The 21,136-nt window shown below is 34.2% G+C and overlaps 3 protein-coding genes across 8 annotated transcripts; 2 read left to right on the forward strand and 1 right to left on the reverse strand.

The window, feature by feature from the left end:
- Positions 1 to 2,796: 2,796 nt before the first annotated feature.
- Positions 2,797 to 10,925, forward strand: LOC145575047 (KH domain-containing protein At5g56140-like). Of its 4 annotated transcripts, XM_081632973.1 has the most exons (8): positions 2,810 to 2,930; positions 3,029 to 3,152; positions 3,492 to 3,577; positions 5,808 to 5,953; positions 6,586 to 6,717; positions 6,824 to 6,943; positions 10,019 to 10,162; positions 10,271 to 10,925. In XM_081632973.1, the coding sequence occupies exons 2-8, from the start codon at positions 3,043 to 3,045 to the stop codon at positions 10,418 to 10,420; spliced, it is 888 nt and encodes a 295-aa protein (XP_081489099.1). In that variant the 5' UTR covers positions 2,810 to 2,930; positions 3,029 to 3,042; the 3' UTR covers positions 10,421 to 10,925. The 4 variants fall into 4 exon arrangements, with proteins under 4 accessions (XP_081489100.1, XP_081489102.1, XP_081489101.1 ...); XM_081632974.1 differs by having other exon boundaries at positions 2,797 to 3,152; positions 6,827 to 6,943; XM_081632976.1 differs by having other exon boundaries at positions 2,801 to 3,152; positions 6,598 to 6,717; positions 6,827 to 6,943.
- Positions 10,926 to 11,305: 380 nt separating this feature from the next.
- Positions 11,306 to 13,432, reverse strand: LOC145575049 (putative calcium-binding protein CML21). Of its 2 annotated transcripts, XM_081632979.1 has the most exons (5): positions 13,230 to 13,432; positions 12,945 to 13,152; positions 12,585 to 12,787; positions 12,291 to 12,465; positions 11,306 to 11,677 (listed from the first exon to the last, which is right to left on the reverse strand). In XM_081632979.1, exons 2-5 carry the CDS (start codon positions 13,144 to 13,146, stop codon positions 11,550 to 11,552), a joined length of 708 nt encoding a protein of 235 aa, XP_081489105.1. In that variant the 5' UTR covers positions 13,147 to 13,152; positions 13,230 to 13,432; the 3' UTR covers positions 11,306 to 11,549. The 2 variants fall into 2 exon arrangements, with proteins under 2 accessions (XP_081489105.1, XP_081489103.1); XM_081632977.1 differs by lacking the exon at positions 13,230 to 13,432 and having other exon boundaries at positions 12,945 to 13,223.
- A 427-nt stretch (positions 13,433 to 13,859) lies between these two features.
- LOC145575046 (phosphatidylinositol/phosphatidylcholine transfer protein SFH13-like) lies at positions 13,860 to 19,831 on the forward strand. 2 transcript variants are annotated; one of them, XM_081632972.1, is made up of 15 exons: positions 13,860 to 14,306; positions 14,499 to 14,541; positions 14,635 to 14,963; positions 15,079 to 15,345; positions 15,488 to 15,565; positions 15,648 to 15,752; positions 16,053 to 16,102; positions 16,216 to 16,315; positions 16,419 to 16,514; positions 16,621 to 16,734; positions 17,093 to 17,240; positions 17,425 to 17,810; positions 17,950 to 18,024; positions 19,346 to 19,372; positions 19,494 to 19,831. In XM_081632972.1, the coding sequence occupies exons 2-14, from the start codon at positions 14,535 to 14,537 to the stop codon at positions 19,364 to 19,366; spliced, it is 1,776 nt and encodes a 591-aa protein (XP_081489098.1). In that variant the 5' UTR covers positions 13,860 to 14,306; positions 14,499 to 14,534; the 3' UTR covers positions 19,367 to 19,372; positions 19,494 to 19,831. The 2 variants fall into 2 exon arrangements, with proteins under 2 accessions (XP_081489098.1, XP_081489097.1); XM_081632971.1 differs by lacking the exon at positions 19,494 to 19,831 and having other exon boundaries at positions 13,863 to 14,306; positions 19,346 to 19,481.
- Positions 19,832 to 21,136: the final 1,305 nt, after the last annotated feature.

Below are 21,136 nucleotides of genomic sequence, written 5' to 3' on the forward strand. Positions count from 1 at the left end.
ACTTTCTATAGGCTTGGAATTACATATTCACAATTAACTTGCCTTATATTTTTCTTTTTTTTTTTTTTTTTTTTTAGTTGACAGGCTCACAAATTGGCTTATATAATTATTAAGTACGAGATATTAAAGCAATAGTTTGTAACATTGTAACTTTGATCCCAAACTCCATATCTCCGTCTAAGCACTAATGATACATTTGCATGTCACCTTGACCAATAATACTTCATTTAGTGAAAAGGTCAAAATTAAAACATCCTTTAATGTGCTAAGAGTTGTAACCACGATACAATGAATATATCTTTATTAAAAACTACAGAGTATAAGCCAACAACTTCATTCTTCAAGATTATTTGACCCATTATTAACAACACTCAAAACATCATCACCTTCTACAAGTGAGAATTAATGCAGCATCAATTGTCATTTGTTTGTCGACCTTTGTTTCTTGCGCAAGTCCGTTTAACTTTCCTCACTCTTTACGCAAACTCTTTTGCCAATAAAACTAAATGCAAAATTTGAATAAACAATCCAAAATTCCTCCTTTATGATAGGAGTAGTATTTTCTACGCACATGACCTAAACAAATATTTTCATTCAATTAAATAGCAACTACTAGTCTTGTTTTCTTATTAAAGGGTCATTAAATTTTTTTATTGTATCATGAATGCTCGACCCTCCAAGCAATTTAGGAACATACATAAAATTCTTATTACGCTAGTAAGAATCCAAGTTTATCTACCATTTGTATTTAATTCCATCAATTTAATTATTCAATTATTAAAAAAAAAGTGTTACAAAAAAAAAACATGAGTCATTAATTTAATATTAACGGTTATAATGGTTTACTATAAACCTATTATGACTTGTATGCTTAGCTACAAATTTGTTTAAGTATAGAAATTAATAAACTTGTTTAAACTAGTGATAAGAGTTAGAGCTTGCATTTTGAATATTACAAGTTCCACTTTGTATTGAAGAATTTTGGTGAAAAAATAGGTATTTGGCTTGAGAAAATTGTTGCAAAACTATTATCAATGGTCAAACCCAATTCATAACCATTGTTCTCTTCGTCTCTATTTATCCTAATGTATGATAATCAAATAGTTTTTTTTTTTCTCTAATAGGTAATTAAAGACATTGAAATTAAAAAAAAAATGTAATATAAGATCAATAATGTATAACTTACTCAAGACTCCTTTCGTCTCACTATACTTCTCCCATTATGAAAATTTCACGGGAATTATGAAATTTAAAACATGTATAATTTGCAATTATCAAGTCACATTTGTAATTTCTTTTACGAAGTATTAAAAATGCATAATTCAATGTTGGGAGAAGGTAAAACAGTAAATGTTTTTGTTGTATTAACTCATCATTTTTACATTAAAAACACAGAAAAAAAAAAGGAGGGGGAATATATCTATTTGAATATTATAATAAGAAATGAGATGATCACTTTGGTACATTTGAAAAGAAATTGGGAAAACTGTAGTGTGAGTGAGAAAAGAAAATGAAAATAGTATTTTAGGACAGAGAACAGGAAATGAGAAAAACTAAAGATGGAATTCTACTCCGTATATAGGAAGAATGAAGGTAAATAACCAGTTATTTTGTAGTCTAACTAATGGTAAAAGTAATGTAGTTAAATATTACCCGAGTAAAGAAAGATATTTCGTACATATATAAGTTGTAAACAAAAATAGAGTATGTGAATTAGATAGCGTAAGAATGTAATGAACCAAGGTGATGCAAATAGTCATAATGTAGACACACGTACATACACAAAGACGCAACACTTTGATTAACACATATGCCGATATACAACTTTGACCATTAATATTTGTAATTATATTTATTAAGAAGTATAAAGGTTTGATCTAATGAAACTATACCTAAAGACTAATCCAAAAATATTTTACATGGCAATATATGTTTTTTTATATATTGATAAAAAGTATAGTCAAACTAAGGTCTTGTTCACTTCAGCTTAATTTCAGTTCAGTTCAGCTCCAATCAGCTCCTAATTTCCTTCTCTCATAAAATATTAATTTCAGCTTTATTCAGTTCAATTCAGTTCAGTTCAGCTCCAATCAGTTTAGTTCAGTTCAACTCCAACCAGCTCAATTCAGCTCAATTCAGTAAATGTGACCAGGCCCTAAGCCTATAAATAATGTAAAAGTCAAAGTATTGCGCACAATTTATTACAAAACGGATGGAATATAATATAAATAAAATAAATATACGAACCACATATTAGAGTGAGGGATAGTTTAAGTGGTTAGAGATTATCTCCCTCTTCCAAGAGATATTTCTGCCCTTATGGCTCTCTAAACACCAAAAACAAGCATCACTACCCTCGCTATAGCAACACGAAGTATCACTATCGTCATTATTGTGTTTGCCATGTATAATTATTACAAGCTAAGAAAAACATGCAATATATGTGCATAAATCTTTGGTAAAAAACGATTTAAAAAATAAAACTGTGTTGATTAAAAAACAACTGATGAAGTCATGTTACGGAGTATTAGTAATCAAATAATGGTAATGGTAAAAATACGGGTTTTATTTTGCTAAAAAATAGGATAGGATGATAGTTTTTTTTTCCTAAAAAAAAAAAAAAAAAAAAGGTTAAAAAGGGATAATTTAAAAAAGTGAAATTTATAACCCAAAATAACTATGCATAGATTTATGTGGGTAAAAATTACGGAGATTTGAGTGTTGGAATATAGGTTAATACGAGTAATGATTATTATTATATGAACAGTGATGTAGTTGGGGTCATTAGTGTGTAGCAACCGACGCAGTAGTAGACTAGTAGACTAGTAGTAGTTGGAACTTGAAAGTGAAGAGTAGTCCTTAGTCCGTGGAAGTGGGGATTGATAGATAGATAGATTGATTGATTGGGTTTGAAGTCTGAAGGCAAAGTTGTAAGGGTTTGGTTGGGTTCATCTTACATGATTGAGTAAGTAGCTGCTTATTTATATCTTAGCTTCTCTTAGTGTTTGGTTGGTGATTACTGATTTAGGTAAGCCGGAAAGAATGGCGTCGGGCAGATACATGTCATATTCTCCGTCACCGTCAACAACTCCTCACTCTCCTCACATCGCTGGTCTTCGCTCTGCCTCCTCCACTCTCGCTGATCAAGAGAAGTATTTTCTCTCTCTCTCTTTAGATCCATACACTCTAATCTTACTTCTGCTACTGCTTTTTTTTTTTTTTTGTCAGATCTCCGATTAACTCATTTCATTTTATTAATTAGATTCATTTAACAGATCTCTCATTTTAATTGATAATTTTTTTATTATTATTAGACTAGAATTACTACTGTATTCATCAACTCATCACTTCTTTACTTACTATAACATCAATTAAATTATATGTAATCCTGATCTGTCAAAATTTTCATTTAATTTGCTTGTTTTCGGATGCTATTATGTGTGTCAATTACGATGATTTTTAACTCATCGGACTTATATTTATGTGGACAGATACCTTTCAGAGTTGTTGGCTGAACGTCAGAAAATCGGTCCTTTTTTGCCCGTGCTTCCCTACTGTTACCGTTTATTAAATCAGGGTGAGTTTTTTTTTTTTTTTTTTTTTTTTGCATTACTGGTTAACCACCTCATTAATCAACCCATAATTTAAGCCAAATGCACCCTCCTACAACTGTTGCTCCAATTATCTTGCTTGTCAACCTATCTTTTCTGTTGTTTCTTCCCATTGGTGTCTTTGATGTCTCATTTCTATTAAATCATTAGTATTATTCGTAATCTTTCAGATTCGTACCTTCAAAATGTCATCGTTAATAAACCTTAACTATTACCATAAGTTCCTAACTTAATCATGTAAAGCTAATCCCATGGAAAGGAGAAAAATTATAACTAATTTAATGTGTTGACTAGCTTGATTAATTGCATTTTGTAGGAGACCTTGATCTTAATTGCTAGTTGCTTTGCTTTCTTAATAGCATTTTAACCTGAATAATTCATATTTGGCAAAATGTCTGGTAGATGATGATGGAGGGGTAATTTAATCCACTCCTAAACACTATATATGAAACAAGGAGAGTTTTCCATGTAACATGCATCTAGAGGCTGTGTTTTGCTGTGTCCAGAGAGTGGAATATCAGTATAGAGGTCTGGCTGAGGGAAACCGATAGACTCATCAAGGATCATCGTGATAAGTATTTATTGAGATGACACGGACTCAAATTTCCTAATATTCCCTTATGTGTCAGTGATGCTGTGATTAACTTCACTCTCACTCTTTTTTCTCTCCCTCTTTCTTGTTGGGTAAAATGTATCCTCCACTCATTCTGTCTCATATATTAAAAGTCCTGAGGTGAGAGTCCTACTTATCTTTCTATAGCATACTTTCTAGAGCACGGCCTTCATCATAATAGCGAATCCATGTGACAATTTGTTGTTGCTTCTCTTTTTATGGTATGCTATTTTTAAGCAAAATATCCTTCTCAATCTGTTTTCATAATGTGTGTGAGTATGGGACAGGCAGAGTGTTTGATATGATCTATTGTGGCATTTATCTTACGAGAAGAAAGGCTGAAATTCCTTTTCAGATCATTGTCCTGGTGTCTATGATGAGCGTCCCTAATTAGGGTCTTGCACACAATAGACTGGGATGGTACTTTGTGCAGAAAGTTTTCAACCGTCGATTCAGAAACACATGGATATTCATGCCATTTTATGACAAATAAGTGTTATAGGACATTATAATGAGGCATTTGATTAAGTCTACCACTACTCTACTATGACAGCAAAGTTAATATTTCTCGATTTTGTCTATTTCTGCTTTCTTGAAAATTTACATCAGATGCTTTTGTTAATTGTTAGCGTACTTCATTTTTTTTTTCTTAGTGGCACTAGGCAACCATATCTAATACCATGGCATTATACTTGTTATTTAATGTCTTAATCTAACAAATTTTTGAATACTTGTTGTTTCAAAATATAGCCTTTCAAACCTTCATGGACAGTCTCTTTAGCAATTGCTGCCGGCATTTTTTTCTAGTGATATGCTTTGTCATGCCATCCATGGTTGAGATCACTTTCAGTTTGTTGTTAAGGGTGTATCAGTCTGGTGGATGCTTGGACAGGGTAGGATGTATCTTTATTTTAGCAATTTTTACTGGAAAATTTGACTGATATTGGTGCTTAGGACTTCAGGAGGTTTCGTATACTTGTTTAAGTTCATTTTAAAAAAAAAATTAATTAGCAATATGAGAGGTCATCGTGCGCCTGTATGTAAATTTTGGCTGACAAAAACACAAGGGTGGTTATTTTCATCTGACCTTATTGTTAATCTCTTGGGCATCTTGGATATGCTGTGGACGGATGTGGTTAAGATATACATATATGTTCGTGGAGAATATTCTTATGGAATATGTGCTCATTGAATCTCTATAATGGGATCATTTGGAATAACCTCTTGTGTCAGTCATTCAAGAACTTATCGTTTTGTATTATTTATTTACTTATTTTAATGCTTAATTTACTTTGAGCGAGTTTGGGAAAATGACTGCTTGTGATGTGGGACATTGGAAGCTTTGCCCAATGATTAATTTTATGTAGATGATTAGTTTATATTTACTTTTTTGCCCTTTATTCTGTTACTAAAGTTGTCTTTTCACTCTCCCCCTCCCCCTCATTTGTGTGTGGCCGGGGATGGTGAAGGTGTCTGATAGCTGAACTAACTCGGCAAACTGTATTGTGTTTGTGGTGAATTGCCTACTAATATATAACAAATGCTAACTAGTACATCTGTTATTGAAAATTGACATTGAGCAGAAATATTGCGTGTAACTACACTGTTGGGGAATGCTTCAATATTAGATCAATCTGGGCTTGAACATGCTAGGCCTCTGCCTTCTGGAGGAATATATTCAAATGGAGGAGCAGATATGAATGGATGGGCATCACCTTTCCAATCAGAAGTACGGATTACTGACCATTAACACGACCTTTAGTTTTCGTCAAATTTTACTGTTTAAAAATTTTTACTGACTCAATTGTTTTATCTTAGTGCTAACAATTTGTTGATAGCGTATCCACTCTTCTCATGACAGGCAGTGATGAAGCTAACAATGTTATGGAATAATATTAGGTGTAGGTTGGACTGCTGCTGTGAAGAGGGATAATTCTTTTTATTTTAACCCAAGGCATACTAATCATTATCCTTGATTTCATAAATCAATCTGCCCATGCAATAATAAAATTCCAGCCATTTAAAATTTTATTTGAAGAGGTGTCAGAAAAAAGACTTCCAGACTCTATACTTTAGGATCCCTCCCTTCAGTACCTTTTTGTGGGATTATTTCTACTAAACATGGCCTTGACTTCAGAATCAGGTTCTGCTATGAGCATTCTGGTGGTTTCTGAAAATATTGTGGACCTGTACCAGCACTGTTCAAGAATAAATGTGGTCATCAGGTCATGTGGGGAGTCTGATACTATGTTGACTTGTTATTTTCCTAAATAGATATTCCCAAATCTCCGTGGACCCTTTGTTAGATATCGGGAACATGATTCCTTTTTTTTGTTGTGCGATTTCATTTACAAATGTTAGCTTTCTTTGCAGATGTCTGGTCTTTTACACCAGTCTTCAGCTCAGAACTGGCTTGGTTCTCATGGTAACTCGTCAGGCCTTATTGTGAAGAGGACTATCAGGGTGGACATTCCTGTTGACAACTATCCCAATGTATGAAGTTGGTGTGGTTCTTATATGATTTGATTACGTGGTCTTGATTAGTGAATGATATTTCTTATACAACACAATCTCATTGTACCTTTTTTATTCGCTGTAGCAGTACAACTTTGTCGGGCGACTGCTTGGCCCGAGAGGAAACTCTCTCAAGCGTGTTGAAGCTACTACTGATTGTCGTGTTCTTATCAGAGGACGTGGCAGCATCAAGGATCCGGCAAAGGTAATCATTATTGTTCCTGTACTGTTGTCATATATGATTGTGTTAATTTACCTTCATGCTGCTGTAACTCATTTCTGTGCACTTGGTGTCTCCAAGGAAGTTATTAATTTGTGTGGAATGTTTATATATAAGGTTTTAAGTTCATAAATTTGGAAAATGTTTGTACAATTGTGCTGATTGTGTGTGTAACATGGTTTTACTGGGATGTTGAACACTAGAATAGATGTTGCTTCATTGCCTTTTAAAATGAATAGATGTTTTGGCACAAGTGCCCAAACCCATTTTTGGAAGATATGTTTATAGGAAGTTTTTTTCTGGGAACATGGAACAATTGCGATTATGGAGGTTGCTATGTTTACATAATCATCAATCAAGTACCATTGTGTTGTTAGGGAGAAGTAGAAAAACTGAGATTCTTTTCATCACTTGTTAGATTTTCTATTGTAATGCTATAATTCATCGAATATTAGATTTGCTAAATTTGCTTTCAATCTGGCTTGGATTTGTGATTAACCACACTTTAGATTGATGATTTGGCAGATCTAAAACCAAAATTTGCTCATTGCCCTTAGCAGATTTTTGCACCCCTGGGACTATCCAAATTTGTCACATGTAACTGTTATTTTCTTGTATGCTATGTAAATGTGAATGATACGCACTGTCTGTCTGTCTTAATTAGTCCCTCCGTCCCAAAGTATAGTTCCCGTTTGTAGTATTTCACAGGAATTAAGGAATGGGAGGATTCAGTGTGTGATGTACTTGAAACTTTACTAATAGTACAATAAAACAAGTTTGCAATTAATGCACCTTTTGGAGTTTTCTGTTAAATTTTTTGGTTGCGTTTTCTGTTTATTTATTTAGGCAAAACCCTTCCTTTTTCTTCCAGTTACTGTCGCTGCCCCCACCAACCACTAATGCCTGGAACCACCACCAACATCCACGCGGCTCTCACAGCCACCTAAAACCACCACTACTTCCCTCGCCTTCCTCTGCTTAAATAAAAAGCCCTTAAATCAATCAAATAATCCTCTCAAACTAAATCAAAAAAAGCTTTTGGAATTTCCCCATTTTTTTTTTAAAAAAAAATTTACTTTTAACTCCATTTTCTTCTTCCTTCATACATACATATACATAGCAGGATCAAATATACATATACAAGCCCAAGAAATCTGCTGCCTCCCGTCAACCACCCAAATTAGCTTTGAAAGTGTTTTTTTAAGAAATTTTTTGAGGGCTTTAATTTGCATGAGTGCTTTATACACCAATCTACAATTTATAGGTGAGAATACTCTTTCAAATTCGAGGATCTGATATTCTGATGAGAGAAAGGAGTCAACGTTAGGGTACTTGGTGAAAAGTGGGAGATTACAGGAGAAGAGAGAAAATGAGATGAAAAAGGAGTAGTTCCCAAGTAAATGAAGTCGGAAAATGATGGGAGTAAAAGGATGCGTGGGAAAATCCCCAAAAAAAAAAAAAAATCAATATAGGGGAAAAAATAGTAGAAAAAAGGATTAAAGTGTATTGGAATTGAAAAATGAGGGTATTTTAGTTATTTCATAGCACCTTAAAAAGGAAAAAAATGAAACAAAGAACAACATTTTGGAACACCCGAAAAGGAAAATAGGAACTGTATTATGGGACGGAGGGAATAACAAACATGATTGCAACTTGGCAAGTATTGCTTAGCAACTCTAAGACATGGTTCTTTTCGATAAGCATTATGCTTAAAACTACATCTTCTGTCAAATTATTGCATCCCCTAGTGATATTTAACATAGAGTATGTTCAGTTCAAATTTAGAAATCAAATCACACCGGATCACCAGGTGAACTGACCATAGTATGAGGATACAAAATGAATTAGGCATGAAGGTCCCTAGAAATGAGTATGAAAAAGATGAAAACGTAAAGCGAGTAGAATCCAAGAATATGGATTAGTATAGATTATTAACTATAGTTTATTGTTTATTATTCCATCGTAAACTATTGCAACACTTGTATTTTTGTACTATTCATTTACTAACTTTATACTAATTTATTGAAATAGGATGAAATTAATAAAAAGTGTTCATAATAATAATTTATTTCATATCATAATATTATATTATTTTTATATGTAGTATATGTTTAAAGTTGTGCATTGGCAAGCTTGCTAGTGTTAGTGTAAGCATTTTTTTTAAAAAACTATTTTAATAGAGAAAGTACTTATTTACTCAGTATTAGTTACGTAATAATTTTGATTACTTTATCATTCACTTTCACTGTTTGAAATTTGATTTTACACAATCTCATTAAATTTCATACCGTCAAATGCTCTCTATATCTTGGACCACCACTCCCTCGCTATTTTTAACTTCATCAGTTCATCATCTCTCTTTCTCCCTCCTCTACAGCTCTACCAAACCCAGAACCTCTCTCCATCACCACTAAGCACTTCTCTACTCTCTAGCTACTTTTTTTACGAATGACATAAGCATCTAGGTTGCAAGATCTCTAGAATTCTTCCTCACTTCAAACTTCAAAGTTCTAATATGCTATATATATGATGATATCTTGATTTGGGGAGTATTAATAAAAGGATTAAAGGAAGATTAAGACATTAGTAACCTAGAGGCAAATAATTTTTTGAGATTCATTAAGGTCATGGATATTATTACATTGTTTTTTGAATTCTTAGTTTTTGCCAAACACCTAAAATTCTTATTCAAGCAAATAAAATGACATCCATTTTCCCCAAAACAACCCATGGTCATTTTTGTGCATTTTAAGTCATTTCACTGTAGCATTAGTCAAGCTGTACCGAGCATTTGAAAATAATTCTTTAAGGCGGTCGCTTTCAATGAAATGAAAATTTTGCATAACTTATAATTGATGTAATTATTTCTCACAAATTTGCAGTTTGTGGATGGTGAAATTAGTCTGTTTGTGTATCCTTGTAAATTTCTGAAAGTATTGCGTGTATTAAAAGTGTGTTGAGATCAATTACTTTTTTGAGAATTTACTGCTTGATAATCTGTATTTTAGTTTGTATAGAAATACTAACACAACAATTCTTGCATCATCTTTTTTATCAAAGGAGGATATGATGCGGGGAAAACCAGGGTATGAACATCTTAATGAACCCCTTCACATACTTGTAGAGGCAGAATTGCCTGTAGAAATAATTGATGCCCGCCTGATGCAAGCACGTGAGATACTTGAGGATCTGCTCAAGCCTGTGGTATGTTATTCTAGGGGCTACCGAAACTTAGCAGAACCTTGTGTTTTGTTATGCTTATATTTTTTGGACCTTAAATGATTTTCTAACAATCTCATCTTTCTTAATCAGGATGAGTCTCAAGACTTCTTCAAGAAACAGCAGTTGCGAGAGTTAGCTATGCTAAACGGTACACTTCGTGAAGATGGTTCTCACATGTCTGGTTCTGTATCTCCCTTTCACAACAGCCTAGGGATGAAGAGGGCCAAGACTCGGGGGTGATAAATTATGGTGGGGTTCTGGAGAATTATTAGCTATGAAGGGTAAACTGGACATTCCCACGCTACTGGTGCTGATGTACCTGCCACAGTGCTTCTGAAGTCCCAACTGCCATCGGGGCACTGGTGCAATTAGTGTGCCAGTTCTATTTTTAATGTAATGGTAAATCAAGCATGTTTAGCATCTAGTCTGGGTGGTTGAGGTCATAATAGCTTATATTCTGGAATGACCAGTTGAGTTTAGATGGCTTGCGTTTGTATGCTTCTTTAGGCTAGTTAGAAATCTGCCTCAGTCATGTATTATGGAGTTTTTTTTTTATTATTATTATTTTTTTTTTAATTTTTTTAATGATATTGTGAAAGTTTTGGTAGGGTAATGGTAGCTATCATTATATGGTGTGCTTACAGTGGAGAGCAGAAGCACTACCCATATAGATGGGTTTGAATGTCTAGTAGCAGTTGTAGACTTGAATGGATTGATTTATGGAAAAATTTCAAGTTTGATAATATTTTTGGGATCTTGCCTGTTGTATATTTTTTTGCCCTAATATATGTCTTTGAACTCGTTTTGAAGCTAGGGTTGTGAATTGTTATGAGGGAACCAGGTCTAAAATGGGAATGATAATGAATAAATCAGAAGCATACATGGGAACAATATTTACTGAAATAATAATTAAAACTAAAAGAAGCATTCTTGGTAGGTTTTGGAGGCATTGAAAATTCTGCGGTATAAGTAGTTGTGCTGTTTCCAATACTCCGTAGTACCTTCATGGCTTTATAACCACAGGGACGGGGGTAGAGATTTTGCCTCCTGCTCCTTTGGCTTTGCTGCTCTCCAACTTGTAATTTAACCCATACTTTATGCTTGCAGAAATTACAGAACATGAAATTCAAAACCAAGTATATTCAGATAGTACATGCTCTATACTTATTTAAGCCATACCGTTACAAACAAGTGGGCTATGTACAATGTGACAACAACCGTGTGCTGTTGAAAAAAGAAAAACACTTCCAACATTCTGTCAAAACAAGAGTCTGGGTGCAAATACCATCCACCTAACCAGCTTAACTAATTGCTGTTGAAGGTAGTACATAAGATGGAAAATTCTAAGGAAGATCTGAGAAAGCATTAATTAAGCTTCTGCTTCATCCTCGTCTACTTCATCCTCATCTTCAGCTTCATCAATACCAACCCAACGGGTGAAAGCAAATAGAAATTCCTTGAAGTTAACCATTCCATTTCTATCCCAGTCCATCTCTTCTGCAGTAGCACAACAACACACGTTAGGAATTACTAATGCAGAGTAAGCTTCTATCTAAACATGCAAGACTCTTTTACTTGCAGCTGCACAACACAAAGTGTTGATGGAAGCCCCACTAATTCAATAAACATCAATGCCACAAACACAGTCTCCTGTTTAACATCTCTCACCAACCAAGATAAACTTAGTCCTTGCAGAGGCTGATCACCTGTACGGCTCTAGGAGTGATGGTTTTAGAGACTCAGTTCGGGTAACCTAAGGTGCTAGAGACACTTGATCCCCACTGGCCACTGCTGGATGCCTAATGAAATTCAGTCAAGCATTGAGTCCTTGTTCGGTTGTTCCCATATCAGGTGTAAACAAGTATTAAGAAACAATATCGCACTTAAGCAAATTGCAATTTTAACAGATAATCTGGAAGGGAAGAGGAGAAATAGATAATGATGATTCTGTAAGATAAGCCAAATCTAGTAACAAAGGATTATGTCTGTAAATTGGAAAACACATAAAAGCAAAATGTTTTGGAGTAGAGGGTATTACATAAAACTTGTAGAAGATACTAAACTAATGATGCACAGTAAGAGTAAAGAGAAAGGAGGTGAGGATGCTGACCAAATCTTTTCATGGCGATTCGTCCTGAAGAACGTTCTCCGGAGGTAGTTTCATTAATAGCCTGAATCATCTCAGTCTTGCTGACATAGCCATCCTTATTTTTGTCCAAGAAGGCAAAAGTATCAACAAGGGTCTCAAATGTGGCCTCCAGATTGGGCAAACCCATACGAGATTTCTAAGAGATGCATTGTTAAGGCGAAATCAATTAGTCAGTCAGCCAATCAAATATTCATTCATTTAAAGGAACATATACGAGTAGTATACAATAAGTAAGAAGCAAGTTCAGAAGGATACAAGTTGATTCTTAGAAGGATCCTCCTGAAGAAGGTAGACAAGACAGAGAAGGACGATAAATTCATTGAATTTGATGCCCATGTCCTCATTTATATCACATGCCTTGAAGAAATCATCAATCTCTTCCTCGCTGAAACTAACTTCTAATTTCCGGAAGCAAGCTTTTAGTTCACTGTGATCGATCACATCGTTATTATCCACATCTTCCGATTCCGAGTTGATCCCATCACATTAAACAAGCAACCAGGTCAGATCTATCTAGGAACCAACACTATTGGTATGACTAAAAACATGACATCAGAACAAAGATATTAAATTAAAAAAAAAAAAAAAAACAGGGGGAAATGAATGGAAAGATACCAAATTGTTGAAAGATAGCCTTGCATTTTCTAAAGCTTTGATCGATTTTAGGAAACTTGAGAATGATGGTGTTGAAGGATTTCATGGCAGTTCCTTTAGAAGCTCTCTTTTGCATAGCTTCAACCATCTTAGCTTCTAATTTGGTTTCTGGAAAATAACTTGATTTTGGTGATTCTGCAACCACACCCAGCGCACCTCCCATATTCACCTGATTATAAAACATCAACATCGGATCATCAGTTTCAGAAACATCCATCTCTTCATTCACTTCTTCTAAATGTTTACCTGATTTACAACGGATAAAACTCGAATAGTTGAATTTCCAGGAACACACAATAACTCCTAAAAGATCGGAAATTTTCAATGGCAAAAATAAATTTCTGGGGGACTCTCTCTAGTCATGAACAAAAAATTCTAATTAATTAATTAACTTAATTAATGTTTTGTTAGAGTTAAATTAAAGTTAAAATGTTACAACACCTGGAGGGGTTTGGACAGATGGAAATTATAAAGGATTATGGTGGGGTTTTCACTTTTGATTTTCATGGAAATAACAAGTCCCATCTCATTAACTTATTTGATCATTTAAGCCGGGGTTTGTGCTACACCCACCACCTATTGTCTGTTTCTAATTTTATTTTATTTTTTGGAATAAATTTAAGCCTTATTACTATTGAAGATCAAGTAATGAAAAGGTTGCTAGTATACCACAAATCACAATAATTTTTTTTTTTTTTTTTTTTAAGGTAAGGAATATTTCCTTGCAAGTAGAGGAAAATTAGAGATCTTAGTTGCTTGTGATGAGAATAAAACCCTTTTACAGTAAAATTTATTACATATATCCGGGTGCATTGTACTTTGTACACCCTACGTCCCTACTAATTTAAAGTTAAATTTACCGTTTATTTGATGATTAAATGAAAAACAATTATAAAAATAAGAACAAAATATACATGAGTATACGATGAACCCGAATGTATACAATTAACAAGTACCGCAATCATAATCCGTATGTTAAGGTGTACTTGGTATTATATTAGTAAGTCCCGGGTGTTTTGGTAAAGTGCCGGGCGTGAGGTAACTGTCGTGTCGGTAGCAATGTAGGTGAAGCCTGAAAGTGATACTCGTACCGTCGTACGTATCTTTGAGATTTCCTTTTAAATTTTAATAATAAAATAATGGGAAAAGGGAACTGTAAGACACGTAATGAAACAAGAAAAGATGGAAAGGGGAGATGACAGACAGCAAAAGTCTAAAACCCAAGGTAAGTTTGGAGAGAGATTTAAGGTGCATTTGTTCGTTTTCCAGAAATTGGCATCTCCTCCTTTTTCTAGCTAGCTAGCTAGCTAGGGTTCCGATCAGGTATGTGTATTTGTGTGAATTAATTCGATTGTGATTTCGATTTCCATTCCTATTCCTGTATTATTATTATTATTATTATTATTATTATTATTATTATTGTTATTGTTATCACATACAAATGCTAGTGGTTGAGATTGAAAATTGAATGCAATGTGTGATGCATTATCATCTGTTTGAATCATCAAACTACAGGTAATTGGAGTTCATTGAATTGAGTCGAATCAACCCATGTCAGGTATCCCATTTCATCTTTGTGGAGTGTGAATTTGAAATAAACAAACCATGAGATGTGCAAATTAATTTAATGAATGTTGATTTCATTTGGAAGGGCTTGAGGATGGACTCTCGAATCAGAATCAGAATCAGAATCAGAATCATATTCATAATCATAGAGATAAACGAGGGAAAAGGAATATTAATCTGAGGCTACCTTCCTCCTTTCCCATCGAGGATATACGGGATCCCAAACAGGAATCTGCTGTCTTCACATTGCGTCAAACCCTAATTCACCGCAACTTATTGCCTGCAACCCTTGATCACTGCCATACTTTGCTCAGGTTCTTGAAGGCTAGAGACTTTGATATTCACAACACAATACTCATGTGGGAGGGAATGCTTTGCTGGAGAAAAGAATTTGGAACCGACACCATTTTAGAGGTATCAATCATCTGCACTTTCCCTTTCTACATTGCTCTTATCACATCTCTACATTACATATTTACATTCACTCACCTACCCAACTTTATACTTTTCATTTCACTCTTGGATGTAGAATTTTCAATTCCAAGAGCTTCAACAAGTCATTCAGTATTACCCTCAGGGTTACCATGGAGTTGACAAAGAAGGGAGGCCAGTATACATCGAGAGACTAGGAAAAGCCAACCCCACTAAGCTCATGCGCATCACCACTATCGATCGCTACTTAAAATACCATGTCCAGGAATTTGAGAGGGCCATACTGGAAAAGTTCCCTGCATGTTCCATTGCTGCAAAGAGAAGGATCTTCTCAACTACAACAATCCTGGATGTACAAGGATTGGTATGTGTCATTTTATTACTTTACTTATTCTGCAAGGATTAGATGGCTGCAATTGCAACGCCCAACAGTTTAGGGAGAATAATTCACATCAATGTTCCTGATATATGTTCATTAGCTTACAATACTTTGTATCATCATCTAGGGGATGAAGAATTTTACTAGGACTACTGCAAACCTTCTTGTTGCAATGTCTAAGATTGACAGCAGTTACTACCCAGAGGTATGTCTTTCTTCTTTCTGAATGCATACTCACTTCTTCTGGTTCTTGTTTCTTAAGATTCTTTCTGTATGTGAAAATACAGACACTACATCGAATGTACATTGTTAATGCTGGTCCTGGATTCAAGAAGATGGTGTGGCCTGCTGCACAGAAATTTCTTGATACAAAAACAATAGTTAAGATTCAAGTAAGTTTCAAGTTTTTGTTTGCTTTTTATTTTTATTATTACATCCTCTAGTCCCTTCATCATCATAGTGGTTATATTTTTGGGTTTAAAGCTTGTTAACTTTGACCCCCAAGAAACGTCTGTTGTTTTATGATGCACAAAGTCTTCCTAGTCATTTTATAGGATTTTTTTTTTCTTGGGAAAACAATAATAGTCAAAGTAAGCAAGACTTACCATAAACTTAAACTTGACATGTCATTAAGTTCATAGAATAATGATTTTGGGCTACATAAATGTGATCTATATTCTTATTTAATACAGGTTTTGGATACAAAGTCACTCCCTAAGCTACTGGAAGCTATAGATTCAAGGTTCAGGGAGCTTTTTACATTGTTGTTTATGTTTGAAGGAACATCTATTAGTTTTTCTTAGCTTCTCACCCTCTCTATCCTTCTTTCTCCCTCCATCCCTCCTCTTCTTCTAGCCAACTACCTGACTTTTTGGGCGGCTCATGTACGTGTTCTGTTTATGGTGGGTGCCTTAGGTCTAACAAAGGCCCCTGGAATGATCCAGAAATTATGAAAGTATGTGGCTTTCTCTAAACATATTTGAGCTCTATTCTTGTTGTTATGAACACAGATCTTTTAAAATTATATAGCATGCAATTTAATTTTCTCTCCTTTTCAGCTTGTACAAAATGCAGAAGCATCCCTTGTGAAGCAAATGACAAAAGTATCACATGATCAGAAATTTGAATATTATGTACAAGTACTACCATTAAAAGTATGTCGAATGTTATTATTGTGGGCTTTGTGGCAATTGTGCTGCATAATATTTTTTTCATGCTTTAATAGAGCTCTAAAGGTGATTTTCTTTTTCTTGGTTGCAGGGGAAAAACTGCAGTAAATCAGCAGCAGAATCAGCTTCAGATATTGACGATTCTAGTTCTCCTACTGAAAGAAGGAGCTCATCATTTTCCTTTTTGGCTCCTGTTCATGAAGAAGTGTGTTCTCTTATCTTAATTGCCTCTAAATCTACTCCCAATGCATGATTGTGTAAACATGTATATGCATATAGCAGATCTACAATGGCCATTTTCTGTGTTCGACATGGCTGCATGTCCTTGTGTCCAACTCAGCTATTTTATGAAAAATAATATGTCCAAAACGAAGGGTCGAGTGTACTACCCATGTCTGAGTGTCAATGATATGACATGGGTACTTGATGTAAAATGAAGAGCCCTAGTAACATAGGCCATTTTAGCATATCATTGCATGATTGATTGATTGATTGCATGATTGAGTAGTGCCCATGCCACAATTCTTGTATATTTATTTTACCTTGAACTTTGCTGTTTGCAGGCTATAATTGCCGAAACTAATGAGTACTACAGTCGCAATGCCCATTTTTCTGCAACTGATAATGCGGTCCGAGGTGATAGGGTGAGAAAACCGCATACCTCATCTTCTTGTACAGATGGTCCTGTTACAAGAATACTTGATTCTGAAGGTATTGATCTTGAAAATAATTCCTGTAAGATATACGATGCTGATGTTAATGTATTGGCTGATCCTGTCTTATTTGGATTTATACTCAGTTGCTGTATCTTTACTAGCTGGCATCTTATTTATCTTTTATTGTCAATTTGGAGTATGCTAAAAATGTGTACTTGACAAATTCTCACATGCTGCAGGTACTTCCTCTATATATAGGCTCTTCAAGTTCGAGGTTATAGTTAATAACATGAATATACGATCCCTCGCAAGCTCTCTTATGTCTCTACTTGTAAGAATTGTCACATATCTCTGTCTAGTGCCTTTTAGGCTTTGGCCTAGGAGAAACACAATTCATCCATGTAGCTTATCTGAGTATGGAGCGGAGAACCACACACAACTAATTGAGAACGAGAATGGACAAAACTGTGTCCTTCCTTGTCTAGAACGTCTTCGCATAATAGAGAAACGTTGTGAAGAGATTAGTGAAAGACCGGCGGCTATCCCTCCAGAAAAGGAACAATTGCTTCAGGAATCTTTGGATAGGATCCAGAGTGTTGAGTGTGACCTTGAAACAACAAAGAGAGTAAGAAAAATGCTTTTTTTTTTTAAATTGAATTTCTTCTGAAGAATTGATATATTGATGAAACTAAAATACCAATTTTATTTAGGCCTTAATATTTATTTATTTATTTTATTTATTTATTATTATTTTTTTACTATAGGTGCTGCATGCTACAGTGATGAAACAAGTTGAGATAGCTGCATTCTTGGAAAATCTACAGCTGTCCAAATGCCATGTGAGTTAATAATGCTTTTATTTATTTATTAATTATATCTTTTTATCAATTTTTCCTCCCTACTTTGTAAGCTATAGAAAGTTGCTGTGTGTCTTAGTTTAATCACTACCTTTTCTTCCCAACTCAGTAGCTCTTTTTCGCTACTTGCCTCTGGATAATCAGTCTCTAAAACATGCAATACTAATACTTATAGAACCCAGGTGATGTGCTCTTGGTTATCTGGCTAGAATGCTGGATAAGTGATATGAGGTGTTTAGGATTGAAGATATTAGATCTTCAAGAACATGGCCTACTATCTCAGTCATACTTACTAAAAGAACTATTGTGCAACAGTGCAAGCACTTGTATTACAATAAATATTGCAAATCTCCCATCCTAAGAAACTTAATTCTTCAATCCTAGTTGTGTGCCTCGTGGCTTGCTATCAGGGGGAACATCTGGATCAAGCTTTTTCCTTGATGCTATCTTTACAGTAAGGTTCCATTTGGTTTGGTGTAAATTATTTTCATAGAAAATGATTTTCCCACTTTTCTTTGTTTGGTTTGTGAATGGTAGAAAACAATTTTCCCAATGATGGAAAATGGAAAATTGCATCATCAATGATAAATCCTTTACAAAACAAGGAAAGCCACATTTTCATCCCTCCTCCTTTCGTCCTTTTTACTTCCTCTCATCCATCCTCACATTCCCACTCCTATTTTTGATTTTTCTTTAATTATTTTTTTTGTATGCAACCAAACAAAGGAAAACTAATTTGCAATTGTGTTTTCCCTTGAAAATATGTTTTCCACAAAAATGTTTTACATCAAATGATCAAACCAAACGGGTCCTAAAGGCTTTTTAAGAGATATATATCATGAAAGCTATTTACAAACCAAAGTAGAGGTTCTATTGTTTAACTCTACAAGCTGCAATTTTATGGTTATTTTGATAAGTTAGCTGCAAAGTCTACACTTTTTCTTTATTGTTCCTTGGATAACATGAGAATTTTCTGTATGATGATTGCCTTATTATTTTTTATACCCTCTAACTAGTTATATGGATTGATATGCATATATATTCCTAGTCCTAGAGATAGTTTTTCATCTCAAAGAAGTATCTTCAGATCACGATGTCCATTAGGATAGAGAATAGTTCTAAAAATGTCTCCTTAGGTCATTTTTCCGATTCTTTTTTGCTGAGATAATATCTATATTCAATAATGTTTTCATTCTCTTTCTAGTATTGTTAATCAACCCAATTACTGCTGTTATCTTTGAAATAAGTATCTGTATTAGAATCATGTTGAGTCAGCCATTTGTTCGTTTGTTTGTGTTTGCAGCGGAGGAGGTGTTTCTTTTGAGTTGAAGTAAGCCACCTTAACTTGCTGATTTTACTTTGGCCATATTGTTGACGGGAGTGAGAGTACATAAAAAAGGCTAAAGCAAATTTCACTCCCCCCCCCCCCCCCCCTCTTTTTTTTTTTTCAGTAAACAACTTGGCTTTTGTTTGGCTGCTCTTGTTAGTTGTTATCGGGTAGAAAGAAGCCTTTCTTTTCTTCTCTTGGCTAGTTGAGGCCAAGGGGAATTGCACATAGCTTATGAAGTTGTTTAGTGTAGTTGTAGAAGGAGAAGGAGAAAAAAAAAAGAGAGAGAAAAAAAAAACAAAAGGCTAATGAATTCTCTTTCTTTTTTTCCCATGGAAAACATTAAACTAACTATTTTTTTTTTAGGAAAACACTAAACTAACTATTAATCAATGTATATTGTACTAATTCTATGCTAACGAAAATCAGAAAATGTTTGTCATTGCTTATCAAAGATGCATCCTTGTTCCAATTGGAGCATTCTCCTTCCATACATATATAGTTAATTAGTTACTTACTATTATTGTTGAAATACTTTTTTGCTTTTGTTGGTTGGATGCTTGACTGTTGCAAACGATAATTTTGGGGAAAAAAATAATACATATGTTAGATTTTCTCTTGTACTCTATTCAAAAATATTTTTCCAGAAAATAATTTTTCATCTTTTGGTTCTTTGCATCCATCTTTTCCCTTATAGGGATGTTCACAGCGCGGTTTAAAATTTTTGGAAATCGCAAACTGTGATTTGCTCACATTTGCAGACTGCGTTGCAATTTTGAAACTGCATCACAATTTTCAAACTACAAATTTAACAAAACCTCAGACTACGGTTAGTGTGATCCACACGTACAGTGACAGAGCCAGGATTTTAGCGTTGGGGGACCATAATACTAAATTACTAATCAACAACAATATAATCCAATATAATCATACGAAATAAAGAAATAAATAGAATGGCCCATTAACATAGACTACCATTACGAAAGAAATACCAAAGATATCAGTCATAGAGCAAAATATGAACAACCTTCAGTCCTTCACTACTAAAAAGAACCAAAAGTGGTCACAAAATTGACAAGTAACATTTCAATATGGGGGAAATTTAAAATCATTAATATTATTATTATATCAGTTTATAATTTAAATTCATACAATTGTGGAATCTGACCCACTAGACACTACTACACCCTTAGTATTTAAAAAAGTGAAATATATTGAATTTTTGCACTATTTATCTAATCCACTTTTATTAATGTTTGTGATCTATACATAAAAATAAATAATTTTGTGGGTATTTGTTGGAATCTTCTTAATGAATAATGTATTAATGTAATAATTTTTACTTATTGATAATTGATAGGCCGTCGTCGAGCCTACCAAAGATAAATCCTATCTTGGTTTCACTAACTAATAGCAAGGGTAAGAAAGGGTCGAACTCAAGAGAGGTGTTGAATCAACTATCGAGATACTACCGTTTAAATAAGCTAAATGAAGTCGAAATTGGTTTGGTTTTAAGTAACTTCTACTAGTTTAATTCAACTAAAGCTAAGAAGAGATTAACAATATTTAGAGGATTCTAGGGCTTGGGTTATACCACTCAACTTCATCACAAATTACAATTAGCATGCAATAATCAAGGTAAAGTAAGGGGATGATATAGGGGAAGTCATATAAGACACCCAACTACTTTCTCAAGCTAGAGGGATTACTTGAATCATGAATACAACCTACTCTTGTGGTTACAAAGCATAAAGCAAGTGTTAAAGC

The sequence above is a fragment of the Chenopodium album genome, chromosome 13, assembly GCF_948465745.1.
Source record: "Chenopodium album chromosome 13, dcCheAlbu1.1, whole genome shotgun sequence".
NCBI lineage: Eukaryota > Viridiplantae > Streptophyta > Magnoliopsida > Caryophyllales > Amaranthaceae > Chenopodium > Chenopodium album.

Bases quoted from the DNA above. Each gene is read 5' to 3' on its own strand.
- LOC145575047 (XM_081632973.1), top strand. From the start codon at position 3,043: ATGGCGTCGGGCAGATACATGTCATATTCTCCGTCACCGTCAACAACT. The intron at 5,954-6,585 runs GTACGGATTACT...TACAAATGTTAG, and splicing joins CATCACCTTTCCAATCAGAA to CTTTCTTTGCAGATGTCTGG. The intron at 6,718-6,823 runs GTATGAAGTTGG...TATTCGCTGTAG, and splicing joins CTGTTGACAACTATCCCAAT to CAGTACAACTTTGTCGGGCG.
- LOC145575049 (XM_081632977.1), bottom strand. From the start codon at position 13,200: ATGGATGTTTCTGAAACTGATGATCCGATGTTGATGTTTTATAATCAG. The intron at 12,788-12,944 runs GTATCTTTCCAT...CGGAATCGGAAG, and splicing joins GGCTATCTTTCAACAATTTG to ATGTGGATAATAACGATGTG. The intron at 11,678-12,290 runs GTCAGCATCCTC...GTGCTACTGCAG, and splicing joins AATCGCCATGAAAAGATTTG to AAGAGATGGACTGGGATAGA.
- LOC145575046 (XM_081632972.1), top strand. The intron at 15,753-16,052 runs GTAAGTTTCAAG...TATTTAATACAG, and splicing joins AAACAATAGTTAAGATTCAA to GTTTTGGATACAAAGTCACT. The intron at 16,103-16,215 runs GTTCAGGGAGCT...CTCTTCTTCTAG, and splicing joins CTGGAAGCTATAGATTCAAG to CCAACTACCTGACTTTTTGG.